Source organism: Cavia porcellus, unplaced genomic scaffold (genome assembly GCF_034190915.1).
Source record: "Cavia porcellus strain 051 isolate PalLab524CR breed Dunkin Hartley unplaced genomic scaffold, mCavPor4.1 scaffold_14, whole genome shotgun sequence".
Taxonomy (NCBI): domain Eukaryota; kingdom Metazoa; phylum Chordata; class Mammalia; order Rodentia; family Caviidae; genus Cavia; species Cavia porcellus.
In genome coordinates, this window is record NW_026947497.1 from 20,773,308 (window position 1) to 20,786,585 (window position 13,278).

The following is a 13,278-nucleotide window of genomic DNA, read 5'->3' on the forward strand; positions in this document are numbered from 1 at the left end:
CCATACTTACTGTTTATTTGAGTTAAGAAAGAGAAACCAGTAATCAGATTAATGCTTTTCTTTTTGGAGTTTCTAGTAAGGCCTGTCATGAGGAAAAAATAAAACCAAAAGGAAGCTTTAAGAACTGTGCTGTCAACTACTTGTGTATCCGCTACTTGTAGATTTATTTTAGGACTTTCATGAAGACTGTCATTGACTACTTTCTCTGCTATTGAAAACTCTTATCATTGATATTTTTAGTTATATTTAGTGGTAGAATTATTCATTTTTTTAACTCTTGATTTTGGCTCCTGAGGATAATTCTGCAAAACACCCTGTCTCTTTACCCCACTGAGCTGTTTCTTTACTATATTCCTTCTACATAGAATACCCTTTATCTCTCTTGCATGCATTTCCAAATTTGTTTTACAGAGCAGAAATTTCTTCCTTCACTGCATACCAAGTCATTTTCTTTTTGCCTCCATGATACTCTGCTACCATGGCATACATGGCATTAAGCTGTATGTGTCCCTGCCGGTTTGTGAGAGAGTGGGAGGGCAGATACTGCATCTTGACATCTCTGGGTCTTCCACCTGACCTTGACTAGCCCACACATGCTAACTGATCAAAGAGCAATTGGCTATCTTTGGCAATCTTGTGCAGTTCTTTGTGTGTGCATTGCAAAGTAAATGTGATAGGTGTATTTTGGAAAGTAAATGTGATAGGAGAGTAAAAGTGGCAGAAAGGATTGCCTAATTGATTTTTTGGGCATTCTATATAAGTAAAGAAAGCTAGATAAAATTTATAGAAGCAAGTGTTATATGCAGGGAGTTGTTCCACTACTCTAGAAAAGACAAATACCAGTTTTTCTTCCTCCTCACAGAGGAAGAGACTTTCATATGAGGTCTTTGAAGACAGGTATTCAGCTCTAGTTTCCCTGGCCATTGTCTTGTAGATGTTATACAAGTGCCGAGGAGAGAGCCACATCAAGAGCACATTCCCTATCTAATCCAGACATTCCTACTGTTTACTAGAAAACACTGTCCACGTTTCTCCATCTCAACTTGGATGGAACTGTTTATGGTCAGGCCATTTAAAAAATACAGCAGAGGAATTACACTTGATTGTTAGCATACATTAGAAGCCCCAAATGTACCTTTCAAAGGCCACTACTGCCTGACCATATCTCACTATCATTGCTCCCTTTGGGAGCTAGCACATAAAAGCGGTTACAACTTACAGAAAAATCTAGATGCGTGTATGAAGGAAGGAGAGTTGATCTGGAAAAGGAATTATTTGGGGGAGCTTACTCCAAGGACAGGCTTCTAAGACTCTGTGACAGGCTATCTATCTATCTGTCTGTCTGTCTGTCTGTCTATCTATCTATCTATCTATCTATCTATTTATCTATCTATCTATCTATCCAACTATCTATCTATCTATCTTACTGGGCTAGATTCCCAAAGGTTCCAGTGTTTACAGAACAGTCATTTGTTCCTCTCCGTACTGAATTACTTTACTGTGAATTGAGAAAGTAATCATGACAAATCATTGGTTCTATTTCTCAGATTTGCCAACAATGCTAGCTACCTACTACTGGGTATGAGCCAAAGCCCTTGAGCTAAGACACTGAGGTAGCCTCTTCTTCCTTACTCAGCCAAACCCCCTTACTTCCCACCCACCTCTGCTTTACATATGTTTAAGGTGACTACTGTTCTACTTGAGATTTTCCCTTCAGCTTTGTTCATGCCCTTGTTAGCAAGATCACTACACTGCAAAACCTGGAGCATCAGTCACATAACAGTATACTAGTACAGTAACTAATATTTGTCTAATATACATGTTAGATACTCTTGTTACATACTGGCCTCTGATTCTTTGAGGCAAGACTTGACTAGGAAGTAATACAAAGTATGGCATTGATTCCTTCCCTATTCCCTTGTCCTGAGGAGAGAGCCATACCAGGAGCACGTTCCTTATTGAGTAGGGGCAGAGTAGGGCTCAGAACTTTTTGCTGCTTCAAATGATTTTGCAGACTCTAACATTGCAACAGTTGCTTCAAATTCTTTCAAATAAAAGAAATGCGTAGGTGGATGGCAATTGGAGCCTCTGCCTACTTCCTTTTCTTCAAGGAGGTTTTCAAGGCCCCACTGGAACATAGTGAAACCACTGTACCACCAGTTTACCATGCTGGGCATTTCACAGGCTTTTACTGTGCTTATTAATTACCATGTTCTCATTTTCAAAAGAACTCTTTGCACCAGAATGTGTGATGCAGTGGTTTTACTAATCCCTAAAAGTTCTGTTTTTCCCTTCAACAAGTTGGTATCTACTCTGGTTTTTCGGAAGAGCACTGACATGTATAACCACTGTAGTTAACTTTAGTGCTCACTAATGAAGCCCAGAACTGATAGTTACATTGTCGTAATTTGACAAAGCCATCTAAATCTATGCATGTTTTTTTGAAAGCTCCCTAAACTTGCTGCTAAATCCCCTAAAAAGCACTAAACTGCTTTGGCAGCCATTAAACCAGCATAAGCAGAGGAACTCTTTTCAGTAAGTGAACAAACAGAGAAAATATGCTGAATGGCTGGACAAATGTGTCTCAGCTGGTCCTTTCATTTACTGATATAAGAGCACCGTCAATATCAATCACTGTTTTCCCTGTTGCCCTGAAAATCACAATCTCTCTTTTCATCAACCAGGGTTCTTTCACCACAGCAATGTGTCTTTAGAATGACACTAGCATCAGCCGCCTTCCGCTTTCTGAAGTCCTGAGCACTTAAAAACACATTCAGGATTGTTGAACCTGCTTCCGATGCTTCCGTTTTCCTACGATCTATTCTCCTCTCCCTCCCTCTGCATCAGTTCTGTCCCTTTCCCAGATTCTTTTCGGTTCTTCTAATTTTCCTTGCAGAATAAATGGAATTCACTTTTCTGTTCTAATGTAGCTCTCCAATTAAACATGGACACCCCTTCCTAATAGTCCCAAGATTTAAAATTCATTAAAGAGGTATGCAGAAATACTTTTATGTGTTGGTAATCCATCAAAGATTGAAAGGAGTGTGAAAATTCTATGCTTTAATTATAGTATGCTGATGAGCAGGACCTTATTCTTCACCAGAGGACCTCCTTCCTCTGCCCTCTTATGTGGCTCTTCCCCTTACCCCATGCATGCACATCTTTTACCATCCAGGTTCAAGAAGATGTGCATGCCTATCTGTTCCATCTTTCCACTTACAAGAAAATGCTTACTTATATGTCTTTGTGCTTCTGGTTCAGTGTACTTAATATATTGTGTTGGTATGAAGGAAGGAGAAAGCTTTAAATATGATTACTTTTTGAAAACTTAAATGGAGTAATTCCTGCAGATAAATTTTAGCTGTAAGCTTATGGTCCAATAAGTTGCATTGTTATATTTCTGTAAAAATATTGATTGTTTATTTATCTCTTTAAATTTCAGATTATAGCGGTCTGTAGAGAGGCAGCTCTTCTAGCTTTGGAAGAAAACATTAAAGCCATGTGCATTATGAAGAAACATTTTACTCAAGCTTTGAGCATGGTGACACCTAGAATTCCTGAGTCACTGAGACGTTTTTATGAAGATTATCAGGAGAGAAGTGGGTTGCATACTCTCTGAGAAAACATTTATATTCATTGTACTACAGTCCTCTCTAAAGATAATTTGTTTCTTTTCAAAAATTTTCCTTAAGTTTAAAAAATAATCTAAGAGGTAAGGCATTTGAAATATTTTTACTGGAATTGAGCAGCTTTGATGTTAATAGACATTTTGAATTATATGGGCACAGTGAAAATATTTCTGAGTTTAAATCAGTTCTGTCTGGAAATGCATGATAAGTTTTAAAAAGCAAACATTCAGGTTTTTCATTTTTTTATCTTATCCATCCATCTCTTGAAATGGTTTTCTTAGTTCAGAATTCATTTCAGTTCCTTCCTAAAAGCCAAATCTTGGCATCAGTCTTATACAAGAAAGTAAAAAATATATGTGGATAAATGCATTGTGAAAAATATTCATAAAAATATTCATGAATATTTGTTTTTGAAGGCCCATGAACTGGCCAAATGTACCCACCTACAGATTCTTTTGGCTTTATTAACAAATACATGTTTGTTTCATTATAATTCATCCTTCATTTATGGCAAAAAAGTTTTTTTGAGTTATTTCATATAATACAATGCCCTTGGAATTGAAGTTTGTAAATGTAAGACCAGTGTAAACTAGAGAAACAGGTTGAGTTTTCTTCTGTAACATGCTATAAATAAATCACATAAAGAATTCATGTTCTAACTTGTCCATGTTTTCAAGTTACCAATAAATTTTCAGTTTAAAAATAAGTCTAAAAAATAAAAAATTGTACTCAGCCATGTTGTATATACCGTACTCTAAATTTGTGTATGTGTATGCTTCTAGTTATATATTCTCAGGGTTTCTTAGTACTGTATACCCTTGAAAAAGATTTGGAAAATGATTCCCTGACATTCAGATCAAAACCTGGTGATGGAAAGAATGTGCACTTATATTAGGCACTATAAGTGTGTGTAAATTCCAAGAAAGACAAGGCAGGCAAGAAGAACACAATTCTTTTGTTTTCTTATCACAACAAATTACAGAATTTTGTGTCAGAAGATATTCTGAAGTCATATCTCAACTGCTTTGCCCTGTGACTGTCAGAAATCAATTTGCAAGACGGTATCAGTTTATCAGTACATAAAACCATCCAAGGAATGAAAAGTGTCACTATTTAAAACTGCTGTCAAATAGAATGGTAAATACTTACTTGTGGCTATTGAAATTTAATGTGTTATAATTATTAAATGTGTAGTTTATCAGAAGCATTAGTCATTTTTCAAACATGCTATGCATGATAACTATCTACTTACTATACTGCATAGATTTGATTATAGAATATTTTCTTTATTTAGAAAGTTCTGTTGGTCACTACTAATTCAGAAAATCAGGCTTACACATAGAAATAAATAAAATCTCAGACTACTCTTGTACTTTCTATTTTTCCATTATTATTTATAAGGGAAAGTATGAAAGGATTCTTAAACTAGCACTAAGCTTGATCTGACGCTAAGGCTCTGGAGTGCGGGGCTGTGTGGTAGGGAGGAAGGTGTGGCAGTCCCAGTTAGCAAGGATGTTAATGTAATGTTAGGTGTTAATGATCACTCAGAGCATCAGCCTATAGGATAGAGGAACTGACAACGGAGCCTCATATGTAATGCCTAATTCTTTAGTGTAAGGGTAGACTAAAAGAGAAATTCTTTCACTATTGGAGAGACCACCGAGAACTGACTTGACCTGTGCTTTGAACTTTAAAAAAAAAAAAAAAAAAAAAAAAAACCTTTGAAAGTTCTGTTACCCATGCCTTTAGGGTTTCATTTCACACTACCTTCGAATTTTCAGACCACCAATACCAACGTGAAAATGTGTATTGAAGTTAGAAATCTCCTTGGGATGACTAGCAGTTGCACTAGTTAGAAGAATTATATCCTCACCCTGTTATGAGAGGAGTCCAATAGTTAACCAACCCCCTGCTCACAAAGAATTTGTAATCCCAAAAGATGCAGTGAGGTAGAGCCTGATACTGTACTGGAGGGAGCTCACATTAGTACAGTCGCTTTGGAAAGCAACTAGTATATCTAGTAAGATAATCCAACATTTCTCGTAGGTGTATGTCCCAAGAGCAAGTCTCACATGTGTAAAGTGAGGTAATGAATTAGAAAGTTCATAGTACCAATGTAAGTAATAAGAAATTAGAAACAGTCTAAATATTCAGCGCTATAAGACTGGGCTTAATGAGTTTATAGGCATAGTCACAATGGAATATAGTTGCTATGGTAATTAGAAATATATGTAAAACCAGAATGAAATTCAAAGTTGAATCAAAGGGAACATTTTAGAATAATACTTATTAAATGTAAGATTTATTAGACTGACAGACTGCTAATTGCGCTAAGGAGGCAGGTTAAATTTACAGTTCAAATCAAAATAATACATGTTGGAAAAGACAAAAAAAATACAAAAAGTCATGATGTTGCAGCTGTATCAGTAAATGTTTCATATCTTAAACTGAGTGATTATAATTGTCTGCACTTTTTATATGCCTCAATATCCCATGATTTTTTTGGGGGGGTGGTATTTTTGAAACGGTCTTACTATGTAGTTCAGGCTGTCCTTGAACTCACTTTGTAGCCCAGACTCACAGTGATTCTCCTGCATTAGCCTCTTAAATGCTGGGATTATAGGTGTGCACCACCACACCAGGCTTCTGTGATAATTTTTAAAATATAGGCCTTAAACCAACATCACAATATTATTCACTCAATTCCACTGGACTTCTAATACAATCCACAGTGTTAGTATTCTGTGTTTGAAAAATCGGTACCAGGTACAGTGTTTAAAGTGCAAAATGGCAAATAAGAGATGAAGCTTTCAAACCCAGAAAACAAGAGAACTTTGTTCGTACAGTATGTGAGTCCTGTCCTGTCGGATTAGAGACACAACCCTGCAAATATATCTGAATGTATGGCACTGGCCATGGAAAGAAGTTGGAAGTTTAAGAAGATTTTACAGCACTGAGTACTACATCCTTATTATAAGCCATTGATAAACCAGTTATTTTTGTATACTCAGATAATAACATTATTCCTCTATTTGAAGCATGCACTCTTCACAGTGGTACAATTAAAAATCTGAGGCACACAAAGACAAAAACACAGGTTAGGTGTCACTAATAGTACTTTATTCCAACTTCATTTCTATGGGTTTTTTACTCATGGTTCTATTACTTGGGTTTGTTTGTGATAGAATACACCATCATATAGATCATGGAAATTTTAAGTTCAGCAAGGGAAGAAAACCAGCTTCCTGTTTTAACAAGACAGTTTACTTTTTGGCGTCTGTTTGGTCAGAAGTATGCCTTTGGTCCAGATTCTTTGGGAGTTTCTGGAATATTGACATTGACACATCTTTTCATTGTTCCAAAAGAACTTAGTTTGAATAGTTATTTGCTTTTCTTCTAAATTTAGGAGAATAGCTTTAACCATTATTTCTTCATGGCCAAGAAATTACTCTAACTTAATTTGAAACGGTTTGGTTCTGTTGTGTTTCTAATGTATGAAACAATTTTTTTTAAAAAATGATGCATACATATTACATTTTTAGAAGAAAAATTGGGGGATTTATAGACTCAAACTTGAGTTTCTGTTTCATTTATCTTAATGAGGAGAAGGCTACCAAAAAAATTAGTATAAAGATGAAATGGTTTACTTGGTCTATTGTCATTTAAATTTTTGAAAGTAAATTTATTAGGGTGGGGATATAACTCAGTGGTACAGCACCTGCCTGGCAAGCACAAGGTCGTGAATTCGATTCCCAGTACAAAAAAAAAGCAAAGTTATTAGCGTCTTATTTTGTCATGTTTTCCTGAGTCCTTTCATACTTTCTTTAAATATGAGCATATACCAGAACAACCTTTGAAATTACACACTTAAGTTTCTAAATGGGCCCACATAGGAAGCTAATGCTCCCAACTTACTAGCTTTCCTTTGGGATTTCCTTATAGTAGTATATATGGGTAGGCTTTTTACCTGATACCTTTATCAAATATACCCAGTAACCTATACCTGCTGTGGCTAACTTCTATAGAACAATTTGCTCTAGCACTTTTAGCAAAAAGAAGAAAGTTACAGGTTTTTAAAAGTCTTAGAAAATTATTCAGCAGTCATATTTAGTAATAAACATGTCTGAAAAAATAATAAATATGGTATGTATTCACATACAGCAAACTCCAAGGAAATGAAAAACAGAAAATTAGGATTCTTTTATGCTGAAATGAGGGAATAAATATAACACATATTATAAATATCAAGGGCTATTTGCCAAATACAACACATTTTGAGTCAATTTAAAAAAGATCCAAGAAGTTCAACATACACTGTGCCTGAAAGCACACATGACAAGAAAAGACCTTATTTACTTGATTTCAGTACATCACCAGCTGTAAAACTCACTATGTAAAACACCTTTTTAAATAAATTTTAAAATACCTTTTAAATATAAATTTATAAAATATAGATTCAACAATAGTGTTACAGCTTGATTGTAGAGACATTGAAGTGTGAACAACATATTAAAAATCAATTTTAAAAGCTGGGCATGGTGGCACACACCTGTAATCCCAGCACTTAGGAGGCTAAGGCAGGAGAATTGTTTCAAATTTGAGACCATCCTGGGCTGTAAATTGAGCTCAAGTCCAGCCTGAACTGCATAGCAAAACCATGTCTCAAAAAGATTAAAAAAAAAAAAAATTAGAAACTGGCAAGTAATACACTCAAGTATAAACTCAGAAAAATTAAATACTATTTGTATCAATATAATAAAGTTGTGGGAGGTAAACAGTAAAAGATAGGAACCCAGATAATTTTGGAGCAGGGAACAGTCATAGGTTGAAATGTCCCAGTGGAGCAAGGGAACATGCAAAAGTTGAGGGTGGGGAATTTGGGAGTGAGAGAAATAGGACAAAACATGAAGCTTGAACATATTTGAAGGAACATTTTCTGAAAGAAAGTTTATAGAGCACAACTGCTTTGAAGTTAAAGTTTTTAATTGAAAATTGTGATTCAGTAGTTAAACTAGGGAAAAGAATCCTATTTTGGGTCACTGAGTTCAGGAATTCATTTCAAATCACTTTATAGGTATTGTTGTACAGGGACAAAATAGCATATATAAAAATTCTATTGCAACCTTGTTATAATAGCGAAGTACTCAATATAACTCAGGTACCCACCAATAAAGGCTACTCCTTAAATTGTCTGGTTCAAGCTGGGCATGTTGGTTCACGCCTGTAATCCCAGCACTTGGGGAGGCTGAGGTGGGAGGATCATTGTGAATTCAAGACCAGCCTGGGCTACAAAGTGAGCTCAAGGCCAGCCTGAACTGCACAGCGAGACCCCATCTCAAAAAAAAAAGACAAAAAAAATTGTCTGGTACATCCATAAACTGGAACAAGAAGCAAGAAGCTTTTTATGACCCAATACAAAAATTATCTCAATATAGAGGACCTCCATGATAAATAGGAATAAGAATGTATTACAAGTATGTTTATATGGTACAAACACAATGCTCATAAATTTTATACACAGTTATATCATTGGGCACATGCAGATACCTGTGTGACCACAGTATACTTGCAAAACTAGAAATGGTACAAAACATGCTTTATAACTACCCTAAAATAAAGCTAATAAGATATAGAAACAATAGCAACTACTTGGAAGTCCAAAATATTTTTAAAATAATTTATTGATCCAAAAAGAAATCAAAATGGCAGGATATCTGAAAATACAAATAATGAAATTATTGTGTATTAAAATCTACAACAGAAATGGGATGTAGCTCAGTGGCACAGCACCTGTCTATCAAGTGCAAGGTCCTAAGTTTGATTCCCAAAAACAAAAACAAAAACAAACATTAACCTGAATAAATGGTAGACTTACGTTCTTTCTCTAACGGTAAGATCAATGGAATTAAATATTCTACTAAAAAATTATGGAAAAGAAACCCAAAATAAACCTTAGGGAAAAATTAAACACAGAAGCTAAAATTAATAAATTAAAAGAATAGAATATCGATCCAGTACTCATTGTTTAGAGAACAAAATCTAAAACAAAACAGCCATCTTTTTTTTTGTATTAGAATGATGTTTCTTCTAAAACTGCCCATAACCTCAAAACCTGTAAGTGACTTTGCAGATGTTACTGAAAACCTTGAGATCATCCTGGATTTTCTTTCCTTTGTAAGGATCCTTGTACTGGAAAGAAGGAACCATAAGAATCAAAGAAATGTATCAGGAAGACAGAAAAACAGGGGTCTCTAAACTGGAAAGGCAAGGAAAGAGTCTGCCATAATGGCCCAGGAAGGGTACAGCCTTGCCCACTCTTAAATTTTAGTCACCTTTCAAAGACCCGTTTCAGATTTCTGACCTCTAGAACTATAGGATAATACATTTGTACTAGGGTTGTGTTTGTTACGGCAGCAATGAGAAATACATTTTAAACTTATTTTTAAGGTAATAAAAGCCACCAATGAAAAAAACTTGACATTATGGTCTCAAGACACAGCCCCTTCCTACAAATGACTCTTTATCCTTGATGGCAGAGTTTATGTATAAACAGCACATTTTCCTTATCCATTCATCTATTCGTGGGTATATAGACCACTTCCACAGTTTAGCTATTAATAATTGAGAAAAACTAATCATTAAGTACTGCAAACATGTACTACTAATAATAATTTTAAAAAGCTTTTCCCCAAAGTTAGAAAGGGACTCTACCTGAATACCTCCATTGCTTAGCTTAAGGCCAGAACACAGCTTTTCACAAAACTTTACTAATAATTGAACACAATTACAGTGATGAAAATTTTTTAATTTTATCTTGATATCAGTGATCCTTGAGTCTACCCATGTTCCTCAGTGTTACTCCTCTTACCCGCCACTCTGCTGCAAGAGCCAGGCTATCCTCCACTCGCTACAGTCTCGTTCTGTGTGTCCCATATTCTAGGCCACAGAAGAGTTTCCGCATGCAGCCCATGTGAAGGTGTTCTTTAATGTTGTGGTGCCAAGACATTGTATTTAATTGTCTCAAGAATTTTCATCATAAAAAGATTTTTAACAATTTATTTTTTGTTGTTTCTTTTACTTTTGGTACTGGGGATCCAACTCATGACTACGCTTGCCAGGCACATGCTTATGCCGCTGAGCTAAATCTCTAAAATTTATTTTTGAACCATCTATCTTTTTGCATCAAAGGTCATTTTTTCCTCCATTTTACAACATCATTGAAAAAAATTTTTTTTTAATTTTAAGACAGGGTTTTGCTATTTCATTCAAGCTGACTTCAAACTCACTATATTGCCCCAGGCTGGCCTCAAACTCACTATGTAGCACAGGCTAACTTTGAACTCAACAGGATTCTCCTGCCTCAGCCTCCCAAGTGCTGGGATTACAGACCTGTGCCACCATGCCCACAATACATCAGCAAATTTGAAAACTTTTTAGATAAAAAATTCCAAGAATATTATATCTTAGGACTCCATTGCCTTTGTGAGCCCTAGAGTTCAGTAAAATAGATCATTGACTAGTGTCTCCCTAAAGAAGACCAAAGAATGTAGACAGATCAAAAGGAAGACTTGAAAATTGAGAAGGAAGGCATTTTCAAGAATCAGGGACAGAAGGCTGGGCATGATGATGCACACATGTAATCCCAGCACTCTGGGAGGTTGAACCAGGAAGATCAAAAGTTGGAGCCCAGCCTGGGAAATTTAGCAGTTTGAGACCTTTAAGAGCTGAAAAAGTGGTTCAGTACGAAAGCCCCCTTGGTTTGATACCCAATTCTTTAAAAAAAAAAAAAAAAAAGAGGAGAAAGGAGGAGGAGGAGGAAAAAAAGCAACAGAAAAGTGATGATAAATTCAGTAAAGATCATTAGATTTAGTTACTAGTAATTCGTTGGTGACCTTTGAGGAGGCTGTATCACTGGAATAATGAATAAAAGTTAATAGTGGCCACAGTATGATTACACAATTTGTGTGTTTGTTTCTTTTTAAATGTATGTGCTATTAAGTTCATTTATGCAGTTTCCAAACACAACTTCTCAACTTTGCTTTGTGGTACCCAGACTAGAACTAGATAAACATATTGATGTAGTAATAGGACTTGCAAATAGGAGGTGCTAGAGGGACACCACAAGGATGGAGGAGGAAGAGGAAAACAGGATCTGTGCTTCCCGTTTCCTGTTCATTCTCCTGTTTTCCTTGCCTGTTTGCTGAGCGTCACCTGAGAACATATATAGATACGTTTTTTTCTCTTTACCCTGATAGTTCCTTCCTGTAACAGCCAGTGAATTGAGCTTTTGTAAATCTAACCTCGTGCTCTATCTTGTCCAGCAATGCCAGCCACCAGGAAGGAGAATGCTCTTGAGAATGGATTATGAAGACATTAGATCAGGAGAATTCAATTCACACTTAGCTGAGCTGAACTGATTAACACAAGTGCATGTATCAAAGATTCCAGATTAAACACCCTGACTGTTATCTATGCAAGTGGCTTTAATAGACAACTTTATTTTATTTATTTATTTTGTTCCCTGCTCCATGTAGCCACCTTTTTAAAAAAATGCTTGTTTGCAGCTGTATTCCCAGAAAAATTGAGTTTACACTCAAATATTATTTAAGGCAATAAATGAAAACTGCTAAAAATAATGTTGGGGAAACTTGGTTAATATTTCCTAATAATATTAGGAAAACTTATTTTTTCTTGCACATTTAAGAAAGCTTGCCCAATAAATTCATGCCATGTTAACTGAATGATTTCAATAAGGGTCACTGGTAATGATCTTAATTTATTAATAACACACAGGCCCTTTTATTTAAGAAAAACATTTTGTTTTCTCCACCAGTTTTTCAAATATTGATTTTAAAATGTATGAGGCCAAGTTCCTTACCATATAAATTTTAAAAAATAATAAAAATGTATCAAACAATACTTAGAGTTGGAAACAAATTATATAAAGTGTTTGTACCATAAAAACACAAAATTTTCTGCCATCCCTAGTGCTTCCTAAATTTGCCAAATATGTTGAAAGTTTAGACTTCACCAAGTTTGCCATGGGAAGCCAGTGTCTTTTATGGGCTCTGTGTCTACAGAGCTCTCATTTCTAATCTCTTGGTGTTAGTATTTGTGTCCCCTTCGTGCAGTTTTAGATGGGCCGTTTCGGAGGTGGCTGAACCTAGAATGTGTGATTGATTTGTAGTGCAGTGCTGGGATTCAGGGTGAGTGAGTTAGATCAACCCACTGAAGGGATTGGCACCACCCCAAACCCTGCAGCCTGGGTAGAGTATAAAAGGGGCAGAAAGAGTTGTTGATTTTGCTGTCTTCTGCCTCCATGAACGATTACTCCTAACCCTGCCTTGGAGTGAGCCAATTACGAACTGAAACCTCTTCAAACTGTGAGCTAAGTAAACCTTTCCCTTATTATCTTTAGTTGTTGGGTATTTTGTCTCAACAACAAGAGAAAGGTAACTAAGACATTTGGCATTCTCTTATTCAAAAGCATCTCTTAGCCAAGAGCAGTGGGGAAATACCTGTAATCTCAGCTGCGCAGGAGACCAAGCCAGAAGGATTGCAAGCTGGAGCCCAGCTTGGAGCCAATTAAAAATGGTAGCTACATCCCTGGGTTCCATCCCAAACACTGCCAAAAAATAGGAGAAAAAAG

At 35.9% G+C, this 13,278-nt stretch overlaps 1 protein-coding gene across 4 annotated transcripts in view; it reads left to right on the forward strand.

The window, feature by feature from the left end:
• Positions 1-4,378, forward strand: part of Afg2a (AFG2 AAA ATPase homolog A) — a 316,612-nt gene extending 312,234 nt beyond the window's left edge. For all 4 annotated transcript variants that reach the window (XM_063260739.1, XM_003477089.5, XM_063260740.1 and 1 more), the window contains one exon: positions 3,443-4,378. In XM_063260739.1, coding sequence (XP_063116809.1) covers positions 3,443-3,619 — 177 coding nt within the window. In that variant the 3' untranslated portion in view covers positions 3,620-4,378. The remainder of the gene's footprint in view (positions 1-3,442) is intronic.
• The last annotated feature ends 8,900 nt before the right edge of the window (positions 4,379-13,278 follow it).